General features: G+C 53.2%; 1 protein-coding gene across 1 annotated transcript; it reads left to right on the plus strand.

Annotated features, from left to right (window-relative positions):
• Nucleotides 1-40: 40 nt before the first annotated feature.
• PTPA (protein phosphatase 2 phosphatase activator) lies at nucleotides 41-25,014 on the plus strand. The gene is made up of 10 exons (XM_076355118.1): nucleotides 41-133; nucleotides 2,718-2,818; nucleotides 4,143-4,229; nucleotides 9,436-9,561; nucleotides 10,329-10,446; nucleotides 12,011-12,110; nucleotides 13,285-13,409; nucleotides 13,915-14,015; nucleotides 18,699-18,806; nucleotides 24,507-25,014. Exons 1-10 carry the CDS (start codon nucleotides 109-111, stop codon nucleotides 24,579-24,581), a joined length of 966 nt encoding a protein of 321 aa, XP_076211233.1. The 5' UTR covers nucleotides 41-108; the 3' UTR covers nucleotides 24,582-25,014.
• Nucleotides 25,015-25,702: the final 688 nt, after the last annotated feature.

Genomic DNA, 25,702 nt, shown 5'->3' on the forward strand with positions numbered 1-25,702 from the left:
CGACAGGGCCGGGCGGCGTGCCCTGCTCAAAGATGGCCGCCGGCGGCTTCGGCGTGTCCGGAGGTGAGAGGTGAGGGGTGGCAGCGGCGGTGGCCGAGCTCCGGGAAGATGGCAGAGAGCGAGCGGCGAGCAGGTGAGGAGCGGCCGGGGCGGGGGCGGCTCCGGGGCCTTCTGGGCTGGGGGCTGCGCTCGGGGCCTTTAAGGGGTGTCTTCGGAGCCGGGGTGCCGGGTCCAGGGTGTGCCGGGGGGCCGGGCCGCTGGGCCTCATGCTGCAGGGGGTTCCTTGGGCCGGGGGCGCTGGGCCCCAGGCTGTGGGGTGGCGACGGCAGCGAGCCACGGTGGGGTGAGGTGGGAAGAGGCTTTGCTGAGGTTACGAAGGGGCCCTGGAGCCCCCTGACCCTCGGCCGGGTGGGGCGGGGAGCCCCGGCCCCAGCCCCAGCGGCCACCCGGTCCCGCTCCGGGCTGAGGCCTGCTGGGCCGTCAGCTGCCGGCACGGTTCGGGCCTGATCTCCCCGAGACGGTGAGGGCTGGGCTGGTGCTCCCTGAGGGATCTGCACCCCACGGCAGGGATCGGGGCCGGGGCCGCGGGGAACCTCTGTCCTGCGAGGGCTGACAGGGTGTGCGGGTCCGTCCTGCGCATCCCAGGGGCAAGGTGGTCGGGATTTGGGCTGCCGGAGCAGCTGGAGTCGGGGCTCCCTGTCATCTGTAGCCCATTTTTTGTGACTCCGTTTCCCGTGGCTGGGATGGGTGGCGTTTGCCCGTGTAGAAGGTCCCATCTCGCGGCTGAGTTTGAGTCCCCCTCCCCACACCACGAGAGTAAGACTGAAAGCGTCGTCTTTGTCCAAATTGCTTCTCATCATAAAACTAACCCGTTCTGCTCCTGTCTCCATCCCATCATTGGTTTTGGACTTTTGCTTACGTATTCGTTTTATGATATTGTAACCCCTGCAGCCCTCGCTGTGTTTCCTTCCTTGAGTATCTGTGGTCTCCTCTCCACAGAGGAGGAGACCTTGCGTTTCCTCTTGGTCCTTCCCCAAGAGGAAATGCACAAAGCGTGTGTCGGAAGAAGCGGTGGTTGAGAAACGAATGCAAAGAGATGAAACAAGTTCTGTGATGAGGCAGAGGTTGGGCTAACACCTGGACCCCCCCTGGTCCAGGACACTGCCCTGGCTGCATCTCTGGTCTTTATGTATCATCTGTATTAATGGACTAGTCAGTGTTTGCCTTTTTACACCGCTGCTCTGGAGTTTTTCATTGTTTTCATGTTATAAGTTCTTTTAAAATAAGAGCTCCATCGTTATGATGCTAGTCATTGTGAGTTGTGTGGTGAATTTTCGGAAGAGAGGCACGCGTGTCCTTCATTTAAATTCCTTGCGTGTTGCTCCTCTCATCCTTGTACCTGGAAGTTTTGCTGTAACTTACGCGCAGGAACGAACCAAACGCCGTAACACCCTGGGCGGGTGATGAGACTGCATTTGTTCTGTAGATGGGGAACTTGAAAGGCAGAGAAGCTAAATAACTTTCTACAGTTATGTGACAAGTCTGTAGCAGACTCTGCGTGGTTCCTGGGACTTTGGATTCTTTTTTCCTTGATCTGCCTGCTAGACAGCGCTGCTCTGCTGCAGAAAAGGCTGCTGATGCTTCTGGGTAGTATTTTCTATGTAAATGCAGCTAATAATATTTTAAGGAGTTGGAGTTTGGTGGTGTATGTTAGGGAGCCAGTGCCTGAACTTGCCGTAGTGTGGAGAGCAGTCGCTGCAGTGTTGCCAGGGTGGCTGGTGCTGAACAAATGCCTTCAGATTTTCTAGGATTAAAAAGGTGAACTGGGTGACTCTAACAGAACTCATAAATTCACACTAGCACCTGGTTTCCTTAACAGTGGTCTGCTGCACTGCCTCTTGTTATTAAAAGTTGCGTTTATAGGAGCATAATGCAAATTACCTCCAACCTCAGGGAACGTTTCTGGCTCTGCAGTGTCCCATTGCGGGACTGCAGGCTGAGAGCAGAGCTCTGGAGAGCGTGGGGTAGGGGTCACTCCTACAGCAGGGTTGGGCCCTAGGTTCGGATGCCAGGAAAAACAGCCCCTCTAATGCGTTAGCAACTTGCATTTGTGTTAAATATTACATCCTGGGCTCTGAGAGAGCTATAAAATTAAATGATCTTCATAGCTTCCACCTGGAAGAGGCTGTGTCCCGGCATCCTCCAAGCCCCCGTGCTGCCTGGACTGGGGGCTGCGGCTCTGGACTGCCATCTATTGAATTGCTCCAGCTTTGTCTTTGCAGGAGTTGTCCTTTTCAGAGGAATGCAGTTCAGGCTTAACACCCTAAAAACAAGGCACAGTAAGTTTGTTAGGAGAGCTCAGTGCTTCAGCACGACCTGAGGCTGGTCTTCACTAGATAGAAATAATTAAACTAGCTGGGTGTTGTCTTTGTTATCTCCTGCACCAGCCTCTCTGTCCAGATGGGAAATGCATCTTTAGTGGTGAAAACAAACATAATGCCACTTTCTGAAGCCTTGCAGTGTCCTTAGGAGTATATTATCCGGGGATCGGGAGGATATTGTTTGGTGAGGAGGACTTGGTGAGATAATGGTGCAAGCTGGGATGGATTTGTTTGCTTTCTGTCTCCTGAGAAATGAATGTTGATTTCTGAGAAAGGAAGATAGAGGATTTCTTCTTCTCCACTGCCTCTATTTTACCTCTTTTTTGCATCTCCCAGGAGCCTCTGAGGAGGTGGCTGCTCCCCTCCAGCAGAGCTTCATGATCCCCAAAAAGGAGATAAACATGGTTTCCGACATGGCCAAGTGGAAGCGCTCTCAGGTATGACTCTGGGGTCAGGGAACACTGGTAAGTGCTTATTATCTTTCAGTGGCAGCCAGGTCTGGTCTGGGAACAGCCACGAGGTAAAGCAGGTTTGGGCAAGTAATGGGAAATTAATTTATTTGTGTTTTAAAGCAGAAGAGTCACTGCCTGTTTGTAGGAAAATTACTTGGCAATGAGGCGTGGAGTCTGGCAGCCAAATACTCCAACAAAGGAGTGAGCCAGGGAGAGCCCAGAGGTTGAGGGAGACCAGAGGTGCTTACAAATTATTACTGCTCCCTCCCAACAAGCTAGACGAGAAGCTGGTAACTATTTCATCCTACCTAGCCTGTACATTATATCAAAACTGGATTTACCCAGCGCTGTTTGAACTCGGCTTGAACATGGTCCTGCTGCCTGGCCCTCTAATAGCACCAGGTTGGGTTGATTCCTGGGGCCTTTCCACCTTGCTGTACTGGAAAGGGCTCTAGAGCCAAGGCCTTCAATTTCCTGGATAATTTTTGTTTACAGTATGTGTGGAGCTGGTGGAACAGGCAGGTTCTCCCTTCTCTGCCTTTGAGGGATTGGTGTGTTAGCCCAGACTTGTCCCACCTCTTAGGAGCAAGTTCTTGCTTGATGACTGATCTGTGATGTCTTAAGAGAAGCTTAAGTTATAGCCAGGTCTCAAGCAAACCTCTGAGTGCAGCTTCCTTTGTTAAGTCTCCTGGGTTTAAGGACTTGCTCCTGGTCAGGACTTCTGTGCAAGAGGGGCCCAAGGAGGGAGAGGTGGCAGTGTGCTAGTCTGGTGTTTTCAAAGACTTAGAGCTGTGGAGCTGCACTGGATGTGATGCTTCAAAAGCAGCGAATTTAGAGAAGAGCGGTGAGGAGCCTGGGCTGTCTCCTACTTCTCCATCATGCAGGAGCATGGGAGAAGAGTAGAAGGAGGAAAGGGGGGATAAAGGCGCAGGTCTGGGAGAAGCAGCGCAGGGCAGGATGTCTAGGCACAACTGAGACTCTGCAGAGCCGAGGAATTTGAATGTGACCTGATAGGAGGCAGGGAGCTGAGGGAATGATTTTGGGGGCAGTGCGAGCATTTTTAGGATTCTCCTCTCTGTAATTTTTACAGTGATGCAGAGTTCTCGGTGCAATCGCCATCTGCCTCTGATGTCTGCCAAAAATAGCAGTAACCTCACAGCAAGCCCTGCACCCTGGGTGTCTCCAAGAAAGCAGCGTTGTGTGTTGGGAAAGGTTCCCTTGGTGTGCAGGAGCGTTCCCATGCTGCGTTGCTTGTTCAAACGGACTGTGGGTATTCACTAACGCCCTGCTCTCTCGGGTGTGTTTGCAGGCATACGCAGATTACATGGGCTTCATCCTCACTCTGAATGAAGGTGTCAGGGGCAAGAAGCTGACCTGCGAATACAAAGTTTCAGAGGTAGGAGAAGAGTTTGGATCCCCTTGTTTCTCCTTTTCTGCTTTTTTTTTTTCTTTTTTTTTTTTTTGGCTCCTAGGCGAGGAATGAGTTGGCAGCTTATCTGGGAGCTGGGGAAAATAAATGGGGTTGGGTTATGCTTGGAAATGCAAATGTCAGCCTGCAATCCTCCCCGCAGGATGCAGAGGCTCTGTGTGTGCTTGCTGGATGGGAAATCAAACAAGTTACAAGTGGACAGAAGCTGGTGGTGAAAAGGAGGATGCAGAAAGGACATGTTTTGACCCTGTTTTCACAGTCTGGCTTCAACCAGTGATGTTTTGAAGATGTGGTATTCCCTCCTGGTTGCAGGCAAAAGGCTGAGATGCCTGTACCATTCCTGTTCTCCCTCTGGCCTTTCTGTGGGACCTTGGGCAAGTCACTTGCCTCCCTGTCCCTGGGCTTCCTTGTTGCTCAGACTGTGTTAACAGCACCGATCTCCTCGGCCCACACTGTAGCTGAGCTGTGCGAGGTCTGGTTTGACAGCGTGTGAGCTCAAGGCATGTCATTGAGTGGACCTGCCTCACCAAGGGTTGTGCTGAGGGCTACGGAGGGCTGCGGGGCGCGCAGGAGGGTTGGGCTGGGGAGGTAGGTTTAGCCTGTGGGGCAGGATCGCCCCTTCCAAGGTGTTAAGCAGAAAGGACCTATTTTTCCCTTTGCATTAATGTGACTGTCACCCGGTTCTGCCTGCTGCCGTGGCCAGTTTTAATGCCTGTTCACCTAATCAGGGCACAGTGAGATTGTTTGGAGCCAGAGGGGAAGGGAAGGCATCCTCAGTGGTGTTACTGCCTGGCCTCAGCCATGCTCAGTGCTGGCCTGAGGTCTCTGGGTGCTGCCGTGATCTGCAGAGCATATGTTGGCCACCAGCTTCACTTCTGTGTTGCACGCTGGATCCCCCTCCCTTGTTCTGCATTGCAATGAGGAGATTCTTGGGTACATTTTTACTGTTCAAACTTATCACAGCTGTGCAAGAAAGCTGGGAATAGTCTAAAAAGTTGTAGGCAGAATGGGAAGCAGACTGGGCCCTGTGTGTTTATAGTTTCATTTTGGTGTGGGAAGGCAGCCTAGGATGATCTTTAACCTAGTCATTTGTGTTTGAAGCAGGCATGTTGAGTCCAGCCTTCCCTTCTAGGAGCCAGTGTGTGAATGAGAAACTTGTTCATGGGGGGGATCAGGGATAATGAATCCCTCCCTAACAGGCTTTGTGTCCACCTTTTGTTCCTTCGATTCAGTAGAAACTGCTGCAAATGCTGGTCTTGCTTTCCACTGTTTGCATTTCACCTTTGAGTTTTGTCTTTGTCATGATCTCGCTCATTTCCAACCATTCACAGAGCAGTTCTAGGGAAACAAAGCATTAAAAATGAGCAAAACAAAGGGGGGAAAAAAAACCCCTCTTCCGCCAACCCCTCTGAGCTGTCAGCTGTCTAGGAACAGCTGTATCAGGGCTGTGTCCGTGCAGCAGATCCCTCTTGGAGTGAATGTTTTCCATCTGCAGTCCCAGTCCAGGTGACAAACAAGAGACACGATCCTGACCGCTTGGGAAGTGGCAGGGAACATGTCTCATTCCCCTCACGCTGAGGAGAGCAGAAGCCTGTGACTTGAGGCACAGGTGGAGCATCCCCAAGGTTGCCTTGTTGATGAGGTTGCCTGTTCACGCGGGTTCATTTGTAGATCAAACTGCTTATCTGTGCCTTTAAAGGCTCAGCCCCTCGTGGCCTCCGCTTGCATCTCTGCTCTGCTTTCTTTTTTGCCGTACCTGCTGCTGCTGTGCTTTTGTGCCATCCCATCTTCCTCCCTGATCAAATGCTGGGGACGCGTTCCTTTGGCAGATGACCTCCTGGAATCCTTTCTGCTGAATGCATATCCTCTCCACGACTTACTGGTATTGCTTTGCCGTGGAAAAAAAAGAAAGTATGGTCTGCTCCGCTTTGAAAGAGACAGCTTAATGGTTTCCAGAGTAGTGTGTCGATATCAAACTGTCTGCTGGAGCGAGAGCTGGATCCTTTGGGGGCTGAGCCCCTTCTGAGACTTGCTGAGCTTGCTCTGCTCTTACTGAAAAATTGCGTGGAGCTGTCTGGGGTTTTGCTGGAGGCATCTGACAAGTAGTGATAGCTGAGCTGTTGTTTAGGACTCTGGCGTAGACACTATGTCTAGCACAAGGTTGTGTGACTGATAGGCTGTGACCTGCCTTCTCCTCCTGGAGGGAGTGCTTTTCATGGGAGGATCTGTGCAGTGACTGCTGGGGTGCAGCCTGGAGCAGTTTTTCAAAGCTGCGACTTTAATCAGAGGAGCAGTGCAGCAAGGAGGAGGTTAATTTTGGCCGTGCGAGGAGCAGACCTTCCCTTCAAACAGTTCGCTGCACCGGGGGAAATTGGCCGGCCTTGTGGCTTGCTCCGGTTCCAGGAGGGAAGTGGGGGAAGCAGCAAATGCCCCAACTTTAGCAGCTCCCCCCTCCGACAGGGCCCGAGGAGCCCACAGGGGCAGGCTTGGCCCCCGTGGGCAACTCTGGCTGCTGTGATGCCTTCTCAGCACCTCTGTCTGCCTGGCCCCTGCTCTTGAGAGATGCTGACAGGTCTCTGCTCTGTAGCAGGCTCTGTGGTTTGCCTTTGGGACCGGTGGCAGACTCAGAGTCAAGGGGATGCAAAATCAGCACAACGAGAAGAGCAAGGAGAGCGGAGGGGAGGCTGCCCTTGCTTTGATCGCTGGAAAGGTAAAGCAAAAATAGAGCTTAAAAAGCCATCCAGGCAAAACAAGGCTGCAGTGCTGCTGATGGTTGTGTTCCCGTAAGCTCTGCTCTTCCCCTCCTTCTCCCCCGCTGAGGTCAGCCCTGGATGCACAAGTTTCCTCTGCTGGACAATGGGAAGCTGCTTCTTTTAGTAACCCCCTTTTCAAAGGGCCTCGAGCCCAAAACGAGCTGCATCTCTTTAATTATTTATTGGCATGGCTGCGCCGGCAGCTGGGTCCTGCTCTCCTGTGTTCAGTGGGGCTGGGCTTTTTAATCCCTTTAAAGCAAGCGAGTGGGGAAGGGGAGGTTCGACTTTTGCGCTCCCCAAGGCCTGCGGGCAGATCTGGGGAGGGGGAAGGAGCTGGTCCTTGGCAGCCATTTATCCAGGCAGCACTGAGTGCTCGCTGAGAGGGGTTTGAAATACGGTAGCTGCTTGTAATGAGCTGCTGGTGCCGGTGGATAAATCACCAGCACGATTTAATTATTTAACGCAAGCCAGTGCTGGGGACGCTGTTGCTTAATTGGAGGGGAATGCAATAGCCAGGAAGGACTAGAGCTGAGTCCAAACCTGGCCCGGTGCAGTGGGGAGACGCTGGGTTTCTGCAGCGTTTTGGGCAGCAGGGAGCTGAAGCAGAGGGGGTCGCGCTGCCTCAGTCCACACGAATCTGGGACACTGGCCCGCTAGTGGCTCCAGCTTGCAGCCTCACCAGGGCACCCAGAGCTTCTGGCCCCCCATGGCACTTGGGTCTGTTGTGTTCCTGGTGTGCTCAGGTCTTATCCTCTATCCCAGCCTCTAGCCTGGCTCAGCGGCCAAGTGTCAAGGTCCTGTGGGGTGGGTTGATCCCTCCCCTGCCTGATCCTGCTTCTGGCTGGCTGATCCCGCCATGTCCTTGGTTCCTGAGGAGCCGCTGTCTGTGGGAGGCTGTGTCTGCCATGAGACCCTTCCTCCTGGGAGCAGAGGGCATGGGGAGTGATCCACAGCTGGTTCAGTGGCACGGCTCTGCCATGCCTGTCTCTCCACCCGCCCCCTTCGAGTGGCACTTCAAGGGCTAGAAACTTGCTGGGCTCGGCTGTTTCCTCGTCCTCCCGGCAGGCAGCGTGAAGAATTGAACCACAGCCCAGGAGACCAGCCGGCTTCACACGGTTGATGCCTCCAGCAAAGTCAAACCAGCCGCTGCTTCTGCTGTCCTCTTTGTCCCCTTTAAGGAGGAATCCCCCCTCGAGACAGAGGAGCCTACATTGCCCAGGGCCTGGCCAGCTGCTGTGGCAGCTGATGGCTCTCCGGCTGCTTGGAGTTGGGTGAGGAGAATCCCAGAGCCTCTGGCAGGCTTGACCAGTTGTCGGCAGAGCCTCCTAAAACTGTTTGGAGCTGCTTAAAGTGCTGCCTCTTGGTGCGTGGGGTGTAGCCGTTCCCCAGCTGTATGAGCAAGGCAAGGGAGGAGGCTGTGTGCATTGGCCAGCTCTGGTCCTAACAGTACAGCTTGAGACATTGTGCTGCATCGCCTGTTGCACCTCTCTTCTTTTCCTTGATGACCACAGCAGTGTCTCCTCCAGTCACTCTCATACATCCTACTCAAGTTCCTCACTTTCTCCTTCCAGCGCTAAGTGTAAGAAATATGGCTCTGTTGTCCTGCTGTTGCATTTGTCTTCCCATCAGCTTTGTGTTTGTATTGAGATGTTTCTCTGAGAGCCAAGAGCTTCTCATGCTTGCTCTGCTGAGACCGCGGGTGGGCAAACCAGGCTGCCTCTTCCCCTGGGTAGGTTGTATTTTGCCACGTGCACTGGGTATCCCGGGGTTGGAGCTGCCGTAGCAGTCTGGCTGGTATGAGTTTGAAGCAACAGGAATCATGCTGAGAAGGTTGACTTGCAATTAGGCTCTGCTGCACTGGATGCTGTACAAACGCTAACACCATCACTGCTAATCCTGGCTCCTAAGAGACGCTTCAGGACAAAGATTAGAGGCCTTGAGAAGGGCCTCTAAATCACATCATCAGCCACTGGTGAGGCTATAAGGTAAGTGCTGTGCTGTATCCCGTGCGGGACGCAGGACCCTCAAGATGCAGAGCCTGAGTTTTGTGTTAGAGATCTCTGAATTGCGTAGCACTTCCCTGCTTCTCAATCCTGTATGCCCTACAGCTAGGAGCTTGCTGTAGCTCTTCTCCCAGAGGTTTTAGAGCATAGTGCTGTTACAGCTCATGAAAGACTGTGTGGGTGACTGGAGAGCCTGCCTCAGGCTGGGCTTTGTACTGGACCGATCTTCTGAGGGGAAGGACGGTTTTCCCGGCCCCTCTGCATTTTGGGGAGGGTTGGCACACCCCGTTTCCACTTGCCACCCTTAGGAAGGATGGTGTGGGCTTTAACGACTCCAATCCAGGGCAGAGATGTCGGAGCCTGAGGGACTGCTCTGTTTTATGTCACCGTGACCCCTCATCTTTTTTGTCTCTGTAGCCCATTGAAAAGCTGGTGGCTCTTCTGAACACCCTTGACAGATGGATCGATGAAACCCCGCCAGTGGATCAACCTTCTCGCTTTGGGAACAAAGCCTTCAGGACCTGGTACGCCAAACTAGACCAGGTGAGCATGTCTTTCACGTGTAGTGTTACACGCAGCTCCTACGGAAGGGCAGCGTGCCCAGCAGGGGTAGCAGAACGGCTCCGTCATTGTGTGGCAGCCAAGCAGCCTACAGAGGAATTGCTTGTATAAGCTGTGAAGGATCCATCTCTTGATATGCATTACTTACCCCTGATCTGGTGCTGTCCTCTCCTCTTATGAGAGCATATGGTCCATGTAAATGCTCTTGGCTGGGTCTCCAAGTCCTGGATGGTCCATGAGGGCCCTCCAAGCCCAAGGAACTCCTTTGCTTTGTAACTGCCCGGTATGCCTGCTAGCTGATGGGTGACACACAAAATCAGAGGAAGGTTATGAAACTGCTCGACTTCCTTCAGCTCAGAGCACTTGCCCTGCATCAAGCTCTGGAGGTGGCACAGGCACAGTTCCAGCAGCAATGAGCTTGCAGGTGGTCTGCTGCTCTATTAAGGCTTTTGTCCTGGAGATGAATCAGTGGGTAACTGGGTTGTTGTACTTGGATGGTGAAGCTTTTTTTTCCTACAGGATGCGTGTGGCCTGGGTAAGTGCCAGGACAAGCTCTCCCTGAATCGCTCCATCTCTGGAGATGACTTCTTCAACAGGAGAACTTGCTCCTCTGTCATGCTGGCTCCGGCCATTGTAGGAGTGCACCATTGCAGCTCCCACTCTGCAGCAGTGTCTGAGCAGAGGGTGACTTGCTCCTGGGGACTGTGACAGATCTGCACTCACTCGAGGGAGTCTTTTGTGTCTTTCAGGAAGCAGAAAAGTTGGTGGCAACAGTGATCCCCAAGCATTTGGCTGACGCTGCACCAGAAGTGGCCGTGTACCTGAAGGAATCCGTGGGGAACTCCACCCGCATTGACTATGGCACAGGTACCTGGGCATGCATGCTGGCTGAGACTTGACTTCCTCAGGTAGTGACCCTTTGGAGCCTGGTGCTGCGTTTATTTAAATATGTTATTGCCACTGTTTTTTAGAGCCAGCTTGATACAAACACCTTCCTTCTAGGGCCTCCTCACCCCTATGTCCAGTGTGGGCTATGACTGAGAGAGCTGGGGCTGGGCACAGGGCTGTGCTAGAGCTATGACACCCTTTTCATGTCTCATCTGAGGAAATGTGAACCAAGCTGTGCAAGCCGTTCTGGGATAAGCTGTAGGAGCTGCTTTACCGCATACAGCAGTCCTGCATGGCTGATCTGCAACAGGCGGTTTAGAGGGATAAAATATAATTACTGGAATTGGAACTAGAATGGGAACCGAGTTTGTGTTCAGTGGGAGGTGGCTTGAGGTCTGGTGCTCCCTAGAAGTGACATCACTGCTTACAGAGGGGCTTTGAAATCTGAAAGTAGAAGCATTTTGCACCTAAGGAGACACTGAATTGCGGGTTGGAGTAACTGCACTGGCTTCAGTTAGACTTAAATCCAGAATCATCTACGTGCTCTGCTCCTCTGTCTGGAGGATATGTGGTGTACTGAGGAGAGTGTCTTCACCAAAAGGCAGGAGAGCAAGACACGACTTTGGAGCTGGGCAGGGAGAAGGGGAGGATGTGGGTAAAAGGATCAAGAGCTGGAGGCTGAGCAGTGCTTGCCAGGAGAGCTGCAGCTCGCCGGCACCAGGGGGAGATGTTGTCTTTGGAAAGGGACCCGCTGGCTGGGGTTTTGTCAACTCAGGGAAGGAAATTCAGCCTTTCCTCCCCTCCTGTATGTCCCAAGCCAGTGGCCCATGTCCTAGCTCACAGTGGCTTGACCGTAGGTTGCACTTTGTTCCTACACTGGGAGCTGCACTTCTTCCTAGTGTGGAGCTGCTGATCCTGTACCCTCCCTTCTTCTGTGGTCCCTTCCACTAAAAGACATTGCTCTGGTTTTGCTGGTTATTTCTTTTCCTTGCTGCTAGCTGGAGGACCAAGCTGCAGAGGCTCAGCCTGAGATCTCAGTACCTTCTGGGATGGACTGTTCCCGGCAGCGTCATGGGACCTGCATCCTTCCGACACAGATATTTTTGAAGCGGGAGGAAATCTGTTTACTTGCAGATGTGAGGTTCTCTTGCATCCCCCGAGCAAACAACTCTGCGGTGCTCCACTTCCCCGCTGTGCCAAGCTCCTGAGAAAGGCCCTGCCTTGCTCCCAGCACTCCCAGTGTTGGAGCTGTTTTTCCTCAAGAACTTCTCTTTTTTTTTTTTTTTTCCCAGAGTTAATAATCACCTTATCACCTTATGAATGTCTAGAAGGTATACTTTGGGTGGGTGCTGTGTGGGATGAAATATTGTCAGCTCATGTCATTAACAGGATGAGGTAGCACCTTAGGGACAGCTGGGTGGGGCTCTCGACACGGGGAATGTGACTGCTGTGATTTCTGAAGAGCCATTGTGGTGCCCACAGAAAGGTTGTCCTGGGGACCAGAGACACCAGAGTCACATCTCTTTATCTCTGTCAACTCCAGGGCACGAAGCTGCATTTGCAGCCTTTCTCTGCTGCCTCTGCAAAATCGGCGTGCTCAGAGTGGATGACCAGATGGCCATTGTCTTTAAAGTATTTAACAGGTGAGGTAATCGAAGGAGAAGGGCTGGAAGCATTGGGCTGTTTGGGGGCAGATCCCTGACAGTGTCCACTTCCAGCTGTCTGAGATGTGCGAGATGTGTGAGATGTGCCTGTTCTGTACACCAGACTCCTCCTGTAGTCTGGGCTGATCGTGCCTCCTTTCTTCCACTCATCTGCACCCATTTGGGAGGGAGAAATTGTAAGAAGAGCTGCCTCCTGGGGTGTGAGCTGGGCAAATCAAGGGCCTTCTACAAAGACGTGTACATAATTAGAGAATGTGAGTGCTGAAGGGCTGGCTGGCCTAGGGAAAAAGGGCAGAATGGGAAAACTGAAGACAAATTTAGACAAAATTAGGAGGCAGATGAACTTTTTAATGGACTGTACGGTGACCCATTATAACTATCTCCAAAAGAGGTGATAGCACCTTGTCTGTTAGGGGCTGAGTGTCTTTCTGGAGAGTTACTTTAGTTGAGCACAAGTGACTGAGCTCCGCAGAGGTATGTGGGTGAAGCTCTGTGCTTTCTGATAGGAATATCTGATCAGAGGATCTAACATCTCTTCAGGCATTAAAAAAAAAAAATATGAAACTGGCAGCCCTCCACTGCTCCTCTGGATGTGTTTCCAGCCCAGGAGGTAGAGTTGGTAGCGATGAAACTGGTGGAATGGGTGTTTGGAGTCCAGAGATCTAATCCCAGCTGTATCACTGTTTGGTGGCATGGAAACAATTTCCTTCAGTAGTACTTCCAGCTTTAATTTTCCACCTGAAAAGTGGAAGTAGCGGTTGCCGTAAGGTGGAAAGCTTTCTGAGCTCTTTTGGAAGTTGTTGAAGAGAGAGAGTAACAATGGGGGTGGGGAAGGATCTGCACCAATACAAGACACTGCAGATAAAGTAAACCCCTGCTACTTGCTTTCTTAGTGAATTTGGTGTTAAAAAAAACAAACCAAACCAAAACCAAAACCCCCAATTTTTAAAAGGTGCTGCTATTTGCTACTGTACCTACTGCCAGGCTGCTTTTTGTGGCAAAGGAGCTGAATATATATTCTATGTACTGTGCTGTATGTGGGGGTCCTGCTTGCAAGTGATGAAGTTGTGTCCTTCTCCAAACAGTCCTCATGTAAGTCCATGAAGACAGAAGAAGGCCTTCTCTTAACCCTTCCTTCTCTCTTTGGTCTCAGGTACCTAGAGGTGATGCGAAAACTTCAGAAGACCTACAGGATGGAACCTGCTGGCAGCCAGGGCGTGTGGGGCTTGGATGACTTCCAATTTCTACCTTTCATATGGGGCAGTTCCCAGCTGATAGGTACTAATAAAAATCTTCTCGTGTCCCAGCCTGCCCCCTGCCCCGTCTGTCTAGGTTGCAAAGATGATAGGGCTTGGGACTGACTTTTAAATTCAAATATGTCAAATTTGTGTATAATACAGCAGAATAGTTTGCTTGGAGCTTGGATTTTTTTTTTTCTCAGCTTTCCAAATAAAGCTAGTTGCTTAGGCTGGGAGTTGGAAGGCTTCCTTGTACTGTACATCTGTCTTTATTGCAATGGCTACAAGCTTTTTAAAAGGCGAGTCTTCTCTTTGGTGCTAGAAAACATATTTGCTGCCCTGGGGAGTCTACCAGGTGCTCTCACTGCTGAGGCACTGGAGTGGGAGATGATACGGAAGGGAGCAGCTCTGTGCTGACTTCTGAAGAGCTCTGATGGGAGGATCGTGTTTCTTCTGGAAGAGGGGCAGGACAAGACCTGATTGAACTTGGTCTCAGAAGGGGGGTGCTATACAGGTTACTTCCTATTGTCTCTTACTCTTTTTAGACCATCCAAATCTGGAGCCTCGACACTTTGTTGATGAGAAGGTGGTAAATGAAAACCATAAGGACTTCATGTTCCTGGAGTGCATCCTCTTCATTACAGAGGTGAGGACTGGAAGGTTTGTCCCACAGGGAAGTTCTCTTGACGTTAGATACTTGGCTCTGGCTGTGGTTTTCTCTTCCTCCTTTGCTTGCTTGTTTGCTCTCATAGAACTATGCGGATGAACTGTTGTTGCACGTCTGAGGTGCTCTCCTTGAATGAGTTGAGACAGGGATGTTGAGAGGAAAGTATAATTAAGCTAGATGGGCTGTGGATTGCAGTTGAAGGGAGCTGTAACAAGAGCAAACAAATAACCTTGGATCATCAGTTGGATCAGTCAGTGGGAACTTGAATGGAGAAGACTGGTGCCTGCAAGTGTGCTAGGAAGATGAAGTAGGAGCTGCAAAATGACTGGGCTTGCCAAGATAACCTCCCTTCCCTCCAGCCGTTGGGTGCTGTCTAGCATGCCCTGGGCCTCCCCTTGCTTAGGGCAGGCTCCCAAACCTCCGTGCAGCTTGGTCTCCTCCAGATTCTACCAAGAGAGTTGCCCATTAAATGCACCTTATTTGCAAACGATCTAGAGCAGAGATGGTGCTGAGATTCACCCAGCTGGCAACGCTATCAGAACCATGTTTCTGCTCAAGCACTGTAGGGCCCTTGCGTGAGGGACTGGTGATATTCAGCTTGTTGCCAACTGTGGGCAGTGTTTCTCAGTGAGGGAGCTCATGGCTTTCTGCCCTCAGCTGCAGTGGATGGCCTGGCTGTGTTTCCACCGTCCCCCTTGCTGCACGGTCTGGGCAGGGAGAGCAAGAACCACACGCTCTGTTGTGGTGAGGGATTTCTTGTCTCTGGCAAGAGAGAGTTGATGGGATTAATTTTGAAGGACAGAGTGCGGTTCTTCCCCTTTGTTCTGTTTGCTTTTCCCCCCCTCCTCACCTCTCTAATTTAGTGATTAGATGAGAAGGGAGGTTACAGAATATGAACTTAGCCTTTCATGTAGGAAGTTTTCATAGGAGCCTTTGGCCCAAACCCCAGGAGGTGCTGCGTCAAGTCCTGCCAAATCTAGTAGGGTTTGTTGGTACTTAGCACCCCACAGGGTTTAACCCTTAATGCAGAGATAAATCATGCCACGGGTAGTAAACAGGAGCTGGCAGAAGAGATCAAGATGAGGACAGGAAAGCAGGAGCCAAGATGCTCTAAGATTTAGTTTAATTTGGGCCTCTCTAATATCCAGACAGTGCACTAACCTGTTAAAAACATACATCTCTTGACATGTGTGTAGAAAATTCTGCAGCGCGCAGATGACACATGAACTTTAAAATACACAGCACCATACTGCTTCTGCAGGTCACTCTGCTTTTGCCTGCAGAAAGTTAGCTTTTTAGTAGGCTTTTAAAATAAGTGTTTTCACTTCTTTTTCCGCACATTTGTTGAGAATCATGGAATTCAGTGTTTCTGCTGTGTTCCTCAGTGCCACCTGGTGGCAAGGAGCCCTCCTCTCGGGCCCTCCTGGCGTGAGCCGCTAAGGGATGGCAACAACTTGGATTATCAAATGCATGGTGTTTTCAGTCCATCTTCATGCAGGCACTGTTTCCTTTTTGTAAAGATTTTGCTTTTAAAATTTGTTTTTTCTCTCCAAAATGCCTGGGAAGGCTGTTACTGCCACTAGGGGGGGCTGAGACAGCCTCGAGTGCCCTCCAAATGCTTTCTGTCCAAAATCAACAACAAAACAAAATAGCAGGGAAAAGCATAGAAGGGATTAGAGACTTTAATAAATGAACGATATTATTTTCTTCTGAGCTTGTCAGCTGGAAACAGCTCTCCTTTAAAGGTGTTAAACACGTAGCAAACACCACAACAGTTCCCATAGTGGGTCTGGTATGTCTTACCGACATGAGAGCAGGTTTTGTTTCAGCAAGCTACAACCGAGGTAGGTTGTTTTCTTTCAACTGAGAGAATATTCTCTTGAGCAGATATTTTTCTCAGCCCCTGGGTGACGTTTCAGGGATATGAATATACACTGTCGTGGCGTTTGCCACGTGTATATTTAAACCTCAGGCTCTTAAAGTAGCAGCGAGATGATGTCCGGGCTGAACCCACCAAGGCATCCTCCTTACAGCAGCACCACCCCGCACGGCGCACAGGCACGGCAGCAAGCCTTGCATAAGCTGGCCTGCTGTTGGGAAATCTGCGGGGTGGTTTTGGACCTGAACACGTGGTTCTTGAATAGGGTGAGGTTTATGGAGCCGGCTGGGACTCGAGCTATCCCCCTGCTGCCGCCTTGCCTGCCAAAGTGTGCCGCGGGGTGCGTGTGGTACCCGTAGGTGTGAGGATGAGGAGGGTTTGGGAGCATCTCTGCGGTGCCTGCCGCTCTGGGGGCTGTGGATGGCAGCGACGGCAGGGCTGTGTGTGTTTGTGCAGAAGAGGGGTGCCGGGTACGCCCCGGCTGTTGCAGTGGATCAGTTGAGATCGCCCAGATGCTCCTCTAAGGGCCCAGGGCAGGCAGCAGGAATTTCAGCTTCAATCTGGCTTCTAAATTTGGAGGTTTGGGAAGGGAGGGCTCGGGTTTCGGCTGGAAGGGAAGGAGCTGACAGGAAAGCACGGCCTCAGCCGTCCCCCTCCCCCCGGCACTGACAGAGGAACCATTTACAAAAGGCCGATTCTCTTGGGAACCGAGAGGCAGGAACGCCGCGTCTGTGAGTAATTTCCTGCTCAATATGGCTGCTCTGACTCACTCCGTTCCCCTGGGGTCACTGCGGGACTGCAGCGCACTCGCCGCCTCTCGCTCTCCCCCCCCACGGCGCTCCCTCTTCGCCCTTTGTGGCTAGAAGGAGATGATTTTTTTTGTCCCCCCCCCTCGTCCACCTTATTTTTCCCTCCCCAGTTTGAAACCGTAGCCAAGCTGTCCCTCGCCCTGGGAGAGGAGGGCCGCGGTGGCGGCCGTGCCAGGCGCTCACGCAGCCCCAGGCGTGAGCGTGGGGCCGGCCAGCCGCGCTCGCCGCCTCTGCGCTCTCCAGCATGCTCGCTCCAGCTTGGGAAGTGGGGAGAAGCAAAGCGCGGTGGTGGTGGCTGATGCAGGCTGTGCCCCTGCGAAGGGCGGCGATGCTGGAGGAAGGCTAGGCGTCGAAATGCACGCAGCCAAATCTCCCGTACGGGGGGGGATGCTTTGAGCAAACTGCCTGGCACTGAGCTCCCCGGCAGCCTTTAACTCGGGTGCCTGCCAGTGCCAAATCCTCGCACTTAATAATGTGCCGGCTCTGTCGGTTAACATCGCGCTTTGTGTATGTGCGCGTTTCATCTTGCATCCGCAAGGAAAGTGCGCACAGCAGAGGGGAGCGGGAACGGCTGAGCGGCTCATCCGTCATCCCCCAGCTCACGAGAACTGCCGAGGGGAAGCGGGGATGCGTCTGCGCTCTCCCGACAGTGGGCAAAACTACAGACCCGCTTCCCCCGGTGCTCCAGCCCTGAGGACAGCAGGTTTGAAACACGTTGTCCTCCAAGCAGTGGGGTGGTTTGTTTGGTTTTTTTTTTTTTTTTTTTTGGATCGTCCCCCCCCTCTGCCCTTTCCCTCTCTCTTTCTTTCTCTGCTGCAGGCTGGTGCCACACAGACCTTGCAGAAGGGCAGCAGCAATTTCCCAAAGCAGATTGATCGGCCTTGCTTGCTTTTACAGTAGGCAGAGAGGTGGTTTTGGAGGCTCTTTTCCCACCCTCGCTCCAGGCCTGTGCGTGCGTGGAGGGAAGGGCTTAGTTGTTTGAGCCCCGAGTCGAGAACGAGAGTCCAAGAGATTCTTCTCTCCCCACGCTCCTTTTTAGCGTGAGCTTCGGCCTTGTGGTTTCTGATGTCATGGGAACTTCGCTCAGTCAAAGTGGCTGCGTTGTATTTCTTTTTCTCCCCGAGGGTCTGTTTTTGTTCATGGAGGAGAAGGAGAGGCAACTACCCAGGGAATCTACATGCAACTGTCCCTGATTGCAGCTTCCCCCCTGCCCTCCCTCCTCCAAACCCGTCGCCCTGGGAGGAGAAACGCTGGAGTATTAAAAAAAAAAAAAACAAACAAAAAAAAAAAAAAAACAAAAAAAAAAAAACAAACAAAAAACCAAAAAAAAAAAGCATCTGCTGCAAGCTAGCAACTCACAGCTCTGGAGCCGGTTTGGAGAGCGGGACTGGAGCGTGTCCCCTCTGCTCCTGCCTCCCCTGAGAGCCCTCCTCTGCTAGAGGCAGGTGTGGAGTGGGCTGCGGACACCAGAGCTGCTGCCAACCTGCGCTGCCCTCTGTATTCAGGGAAGGCAGCAGCGGTTGTCGCTGCTGCTTGTTGTTGATCTGAATGGGGAATGAGTCATTTTCTTGGAAAGCCCAGCAGTGCTGCACTGGGAGGTTTCTGGGTAGAATAGGAACAGCGTTGAGCCAAGCTCTGCCAGGGGGGGGAGAATGGGACTTATGTGGGGCTTTTTTAATGCAGTCATTAAAAGGGAGGTGTGCAGAGGGAGGTCTGATTAGGAAAGCGTGGCAGGAAAAGACTTAATTTTATCGGGGAGGGGGGGGAGCTGGATTGCCACGGCTTCATGTGATGTGGGCGCAGCGGGAGGGAGCGTAGAGGGAGGGAGGGAAGGCGCAGTGAGGTGGCTGGTGCGTGGGTCACAGGGCTTGGTGGGAATGTTTGCTTGGAGAGAGTGTGAGCGTGAGTCACTGCTGGTGCATGAGCTTCCTGGCTGGCCCGGCTCCCTCAGCTCTGCTCTCGGGTCTCTTTCAGATGAAGACGGGCCCCTTTGCCGAGCACTCCAACCAGCTCTGGAACATCAGCGCCGTGCCCTCCTGGTCCAAGGTCAACCAGGGCCTCATCCGCATGTACAAGGCAGAGGTGAGCGCCGTGGACAGGGGGAGGCTGCTTGGCCACACACCTCCTCCCTTCTGCTTCACTGTGGGTCAGCTCTTCTCTTCTGCTGCTCCTTGGGTGGGGGCCCCATGCTGAACGTGGCTTGGGAGCCCTTGGCAGTTCAGGTGCTGCTGGCTAGGAGGTGGCTCCTGCCTGCCTAGTGTTTGCCCCAAAATAGCCATTCCTTGCAGACATGACTTTTGCCATTTCTTGTCTTCCCATAGTGCAAGTTGCAGGTCTCCAAATTAGGGCCGATGTCTTGACCTGCTCATCCTTCTGGTCCCCGCACTGCTATTTTACCAGCCGGAGGAGACTTGGTTTAAATTATCATCCCATGTTTCAGGAGCCCCAGAGCAGGCTGAATGCTTCCTAGTGATCTCCCCTTGCTACGAGTCCCGTCCGTGCAGTGTGCTGGACCGGCGAGGCCACAGCTACCTCCCTGGTTTGGCAACCCTCCACCCGCCAGGGCTCTGCTGGCACTGCCCCAGCAGGCTTTCCTGGCAAACCCTGACCTGGGGAACCAGGCAGTTTTGGCTCTCTCTTATCTCTCCTTCCTGCTCGAGCTAACCCTGAGCTTGAGGAAGCAGGACAGGAACCACCACATCTGGGCCTCCGGAGGGAACGGCCGACAGGCAGCATCTCTTGCTGGGAAGGATGGGACCGTGCCGGCTCTGCAGGGAGTCACCGTTGGAGGAGCAGGGATGGCACAGCTCCCTGGTGCACCCGGGGTGACCGGTGGGGCTTGAAGGAGTTAATCCTATACCTTGTGGTCTCTGCCATTCTCCTGTTGCTGGGACATATGGCAGAGGTTCTGCGGGCAGCTCCGCTCAGGCCCAGCGCACAAAGGGGTTAACTGTGCCGAACTCGGTGCGCTCCCTCCCCCAGCCTTTCCTCTGCACTGCACATCCTGTGTTTAGGTTCCAGGCCACATACCTCTCTAATCTGCGAGGTGTCACTCCCAGGCCCGCTGGCTCCTTCCGCCCCCAGCTCAGCTTTCCTCCTGGCCTCCAAAGGCATCCAAAGAGGAGAAGCGGGGCTGGGGGTCGACCCCCCTCCGCTGGCTGCTCCTTGGAGGGGTGCCCCTGGGGCTGCCCCTTCTGGGCTGCCCCCGCTCACAGCTCCGTCATGGAGGCTGGAGATGCTGCCTGCTGAGAAACTCTGAGCTGGAGGCTCTGGTCTGAGAGCTGTGGGGGCTGGAGGGAAGACCCCGGCTCTGGGAGCGCTGTTAAAGTGAAACATGGGTCCCCTAAAACCTAGAGCCTGAGCGTGGTTTGCTGCTGCCTGAAGAGCCCTGCCTTGGTCCTTTCTTTCCTTTGGACTAGTTCCTTCTCACACTGTTTGGGTACTCCCCTGGCATCCTATGTGCCCCATGCTGTTTGGGTGCTCCTGCCTGGTGCCCCACATGCCCTGTGCTGTATGGTTGCTCCCACCTCGTGCACCACGTATGTGGCTGGAGGAGCTTGGTAGTGACGTACCCACGGTGCAGTGTGCATGTCCACTGGTGTCATGGGGCCACCGTGTGCTGGCAGATCTACCTGGCCTGCTGGGGACAGCACAGCCCAGGGATCTTCTAGAGGTGGGAGGTTCTTTGGCTCTTTTAAGTGCACCCAAGACATGGTCTTTTCTAGAAGCCTCGGTCTATTTTGAATAGCAGACGACATTCTGTGTAGAAATGCCAGATCCAGTACTGGTGGGTTTCTAGAAATATCTAGAGATGTAGCTGTGTCAGGGGGAGAGTGCAAAAGCTGCTAGGAAGAGTAATGACACAAATTTAGGCTAAGGTGTAGAAAACATTGAGTCAACCAAAGTGTTTTAAATTTAGTTTTTTTCCTCAAAGAACATTTGTAGGTCTTAAAGCACTATTCCTAAGCACATAGTCCTCATGCAGCAATGTCCTCTCCTGGCACTGCATGGTGCCTGTGTTCACCTGGATGGGCAGAGGAGAGGGGGGACTCCTGCTGAGTCCTCCTCACTGGTTCTTTATATCTGCTCTGGGGAGTCTCCCACCCCGCTGCTGGCTCGGCTGGTTCCTGCCTGGCTTGGGAGATGAGAGGAGCATGGACATGGCAGTGTGGCTGGACAGAGCTTTCAGTTATGGTGTGCTTGGCCATGCAACTTTTACCAGCATTTGCAACTAGAGGATCTCTGTGACTGATTTTCTGGGAAGGACACAATGTTCAGGAATCGCTGAGGCTTCATCCTTTGAAAACTGAATCCTTCTGGGCGTTCCAGGCTAGGCACCCACAGTCACTCTTGAAGATCTTGTCCGTTTGCTGCTGGCTCCTGGAGCAAGTTTCTGCTCGATGTTCCCAGATGTGTTGCCTTCACCCTTGTGGTCTTTCTCCAATTAGCCACTGCCCACATTAGCAGAAGATAAGCGAGCCAACGGCCCCCAAGTGCTGACATGGGTCTTTGTCCAGCTCAAGGCAGGCAGCTTCTGTGGCAGAGCTCAGGGCGTGTGATAGTAAAGAGAGGGAAGGTTTGGGGTTGTGGTGTTGCTTTCTGACTGGCTAAGGCGAGAGCAAGATTTCCTTCCGCCCCCCGCCCTCTTCTCCCTGCCCCTCCGATCACCCGTTGCAATTAGATCAGGTGAAATCAGGCACTCGGATGGAGGCTTCAGCTCCTTACCATGTCTGGGGTGGCTGAGAAGTGCTCGGTGCCGGGCGGCGCTGACTGTGAGCGGGTTTTGAGTGGAGGCAGCAGCAGGGTGAAGGGCTCACTTGCTAGAAGCAGACCAGGAGAAATCAGATGCTCACTCGCAACCTGCTCTCACTTGGCAGAAGCGGGGCAGTCCCCAGACCTGGTTCATTTAAAAAGCACCCTGAATGCTTTGTCTCTGCTCTGTCGCCTCTATGGGATGACTTTAAACAGCCGACAGAAAGCTCAGGTGCGTCCATGTGGCTGGGAGCTCTACTCTGGATCCAGGCACTCCAGGGTGCTTGCTGCAGGTCTGTGGATGGCAGTAGACTGAAGACAATGTGTCTTCAGCTCTGTGTGTTTATGAAATCTCAAATGTGTCTATTTATAATATAAATATAATGGGTGAAGATGTGTTTGCTTGGAAGTGCAAGGGCTTTTTTTATTGTCTCCATCAAAGGTGAGTGAAGAAGTCGACGGAGTGTGGTTAAAGCAGCAGCCTTGATGTTTTTCCCCTGAGCCTGCTTTTGAGTCTCCTGACCTTTCCCTCTCTGCTGCAGTCAGTCGGGAAATACTTTCCATTGTAACTAATCTAGTCCCAGTTCCATCTTTAAAGGTTGGACCCGAAGCATGTTTCTACTCCCCAGTTGAGTCCCGAGCAGGCCTTCAGCATGATCAAGATGATGGCAAGATGAAAATAAGCCTGTCCCCTCCATTGAGCTAGTGTTGGCTAAATTTCACCCATAGGTGCTGCAAGGAGGGTCCTGTCTCTTGGCACCTCTAATAATTCGGTAAATTTGTGCTAGTCCTGCTGGAGAGAGGAAGAGAATTTTCTCTGCTTGTCTCTTCTTGGGCTGGCAGTGTGTTAAGTGGAATGGATACCCATTCTTCCCACTGGTGGTAAAGTCTCTTCATCCAGAGCCCAAACCAGTCTGGTCTTCCGCGGGACTCCTTGGAGCTAGTTGGGATGACATTTCTAGCTGTCAACACCTTCAGTATTCATTTTTCTCTGTTCTTCCCTCGCATCACTGCTGTCCAGCACTGCTTCCTCTGAGGGTTTGTCTAAGTGGTTGTGCTGCAACATGGCAGCAGCTCTGAGCATCCCACACATTAGGAAGCTTTGAAGGTGATGTGCCCTGATGGTCGCAGGACTTCTTTCTCCTTGGTGCCTTGCCATGGAGGCTTGTGGTTTTCTGCATGGCTGTTATTCCCCAGGAGTGGATACAGCCGTGCTGTACTTTCACCACCTCCACACTTGCTTTGGCTCCAGTGTGCTTGCGAGCAGTTCAGTTGTGCTGGAACCAGTTGTCTGACCTCTGGCTCCAAAGGGATTACCATAGGCCTGGGCTTCTGCGCACAGATCCTCCTGCTTGCCCACGACGACAGGATGAGGGCAGGCTGCCTGCCTGTGCCCTGCCTTGGGGTGAAGAGCTGTCTGCAGCACATGGCTTCCTCCCCATCCCCAGAGCTGGGATCTCCCCTGCTGCAGCAGGTTCAGCTCGGCCCTGTGGAAGGCACAGGATTCCTTCCTATGGAAAGGAGAGTTGTAACTATGACATGGCTCTTGCCTCTCTTTGGTAGGAAGGAGCTGTGCTTCGAAGGAATGCCTGGAGGAACGAGCCATGCATCTTGTCCCCAGGATCTGCCTGGGAGGCTGCTGGTTGCAGGCAGGAGCCGGTGTGGCCTTGACACCCTCCTGCTGCTGGGTCTGCAGCTTGTGGGGAGCTGGGTGCCTGCCTAGTGCAGCGTCCCATCCACCCTGGCTCTGAGCAGATGCTGTTTGTGCCAAGGAATTGCTGGGACTAGATGGACTCCTGTTGGTTGGTAGCTGCTGTGCTCTGGTTGTATGTACTTCACGTCTCCTGGAGGATAAGACTCCCATCAGCAGACCCATGCCTCAGCTGGGTACAGAGGAAGGGCTCTCCTCCCAAGACACAGGGCACTTGAGTTTCTTCTCTCCATACATATCGTGCTGTCTAGGGAGAGAAGAACTTGCCCCTCTGCCTGCAGCGAGGAGGTGGCCACCATCTCTCACTGGTCATGCCCCCAAGTGCCCTGGTAGATGAGTCCCCATTGCGGCACAGTGAGGTGGTCTCCAACCCTTGTTTAGCACAACCGCTCACAGCTACGTGGGTGATGTTAGTGTAGATGCAGCTGCTGGGTTGGTGTACACGTGCTGCGGAGGTTTGCGTGTCTGGAGGTGAGTCTGCTCTGTGCTCTCTGTGAGTTTTGGGCAGTCTGAATCTGCAGTGACTCAAAAAACCAGAGCTCTGAGTGGCTCTGCCAGGCGAGTGCTGGCAAAATTTGACATGGTTACTGACCACAGTCACTGGCCTTCCTGCCCTGGCAGGATGGTGAGCAGAAGGGGCTGTGCCCTCGCAGCCCAGCTCTCCCCATGCAGACCCTGAGGAAGCAGCTCTGAGCTGAGCTGTCTTGTAGTGGACATATATGACTGATCTGTGATCCACACTCCCTCTGTCCTTACTCTGCAATGGGGGGTGGGAATTTCAGGGGTGAGGGGTTGTTGGGAATAGGATCATGTCTTAAACTATGGCAGCAAAATCACTGGTGCTTGTCTATCAAAGACCTGAGAATCTGGAATGCAGTTTGGGCAGCGCCTTGCGGCTGCGGGATGGTGCCTCAAACCCAGAGTGTGGGCACTGTCCTGGGGAGGGAGAGTCTCTTCCCTGGCCGGGGTTTTTGCAGTTCTCAAAGTGAAGCTCTTCAAAGAGATCAGCTCAAGCAATGAGAGGTGGTGAGAGAGAAAGCTGCTGACATAAACATGCCTCTTCTGCTCATGCGCCAGGCCTGAATTTCAGCAAGCAAAAGGCTGTGGCTGAAGGGAAGGGGATGGGGTTAAGAAGTGTTACTGGGCTGAGGAGCCTGACGGGAATGTGGGGGGGAGACATGGGACGGATCCCTCTGCCTGCAGCTGAGCCGAGTGGGCCCAAGTTTGCTGCCTCCTGGCCCCGGAGGCAGGATGTAGCTCTGTGTGCGTAAGGTGGAAACGTCTCCTGAATTCACCCCTCTTTATCTCCCCTCCTGCAGTGCCTGGAGAAGTTTCCTGTGATCCAGCACTTTAAGTTCGGCAGCCTGCTCCCCATCCAGCCTGTGATGTCCTAAGGAGGCCGCGGGAGGAGTCGAGGCAGCAGAGGCGTAGCGCGGCGCTCTTCCTCCTCCCCTCACCCACTCCTCATCACCTTGCCCGTTACACACAGCCCATTCATTCCTGCACATCCTCATTGCCAACCACAGATCCAAAGCACTCGGTGGCCTTGCACGGGAGACGGGACCTGGAGCGGCTCCTCCTGCAGGTCTCCAGCACGGGGATGTCTCGCCAGCGACCAAGCCGGGGCTGTGCTTCTCCGCTCTGCTTCGTCCACGGGCAGCGCGACGGCCGTGTACGGCTCTGGGCATGTGAATGGGATTTGAGTAGGGGCTGCCTTGCAGCAAAGGCCCTCTGCTTCCCTTCCCGGGAGGAAGTGGGTGTGGAGGGGAGGAAGGCACGTGTGTATGTGTTGGGCAGTGGGAACTGCAATTTCCCTTTTGAATTTCATTGAAGTTTCCTGTTGCTGTTTGGTTTGGGAAACCACTGTGAGGGGTGAGGTGTGAGCCTGCACGTGTCTGTAGGCAGCCACCTCTGCTTGCGCGGGGGGTCTGAAATGGGTAAAGGAAGTTGTAGGGAAGGTCTGTGGGTTGCTGGAAGCCCAGGGTGCCCTCTCCCTTTTTCTGGGTGAGGAAAGCCCCCTCCCTCCATCTCTTCTGCAAGGTTCCCTGGGTCTTCCTTTCCCACTACCGCCTCTTCTCTTGGGTGAAGCTGGGAACCTTCTGGGCTGCAGGGGTCTGAGCTGGCTCTGGAGCCGGAGACAAGGTCCCCAGAGGGACCCGGCTCTGTGGGAACAGCTATGCAAAGACACTGCTCGAGCGGCGCCTGCCCAGGCTCCCTCCTAACGGGCACAAAACCTCACATGTTAGCACACATTCATCGCTGGGTCCAACCTGTCCTCTGCACTCCCCGTTTCCTCCTCCATGCTTTGCTGCCCCGGGGCTGGGCTGGCCTCAGTGGCACAAGGTGATCGTGGTTGCTACTGCTTGGTCATAAATTGCAGCGACAGCCCCATGGCAAAGGGATTTCCCCACGAAGCAGCATGTTCCCTAGCTCTTTTAGGGAGGCATCCCCGGAGCAAAGGCGGGGGGGGGGGGGGGGGGCAAGCATGCAGCTTTACATGCATTTATATAGCTGT

Source organism: Aptenodytes patagonicus, chromosome 18, assembly GCF_965638725.1.
Source record: "Aptenodytes patagonicus chromosome 18, bAptPat1.pri.cur, whole genome shotgun sequence".
Classification (NCBI taxonomy): Eukaryota; Metazoa; Chordata; class Aves; order Sphenisciformes; family Spheniscidae; genus Aptenodytes; species Aptenodytes patagonicus.

Excerpts from the sequence above, each read along its gene's own strand:
- PTPA (XM_076355118.1), top strand. The coding sequence starts at position 109 with ATGGCAGAGAGCGAGCGGCGAGCAG. Across the intron at positions 134-2,717 it reads AGAGAGCGAGCGGCGAGCAG|GAGCCTCTGAGGAGGTGGCT; the intron begins GTGAGGAGCGGC and ends TGCATCTCCCAG. Across the intron at positions 10,447-12,010 it reads CCGCATTGACTATGGCACAG|GGCACGAAGCTGCATTTGCA; the intron begins GTACCTGGGCAT and ends TGTCAACTCCAG.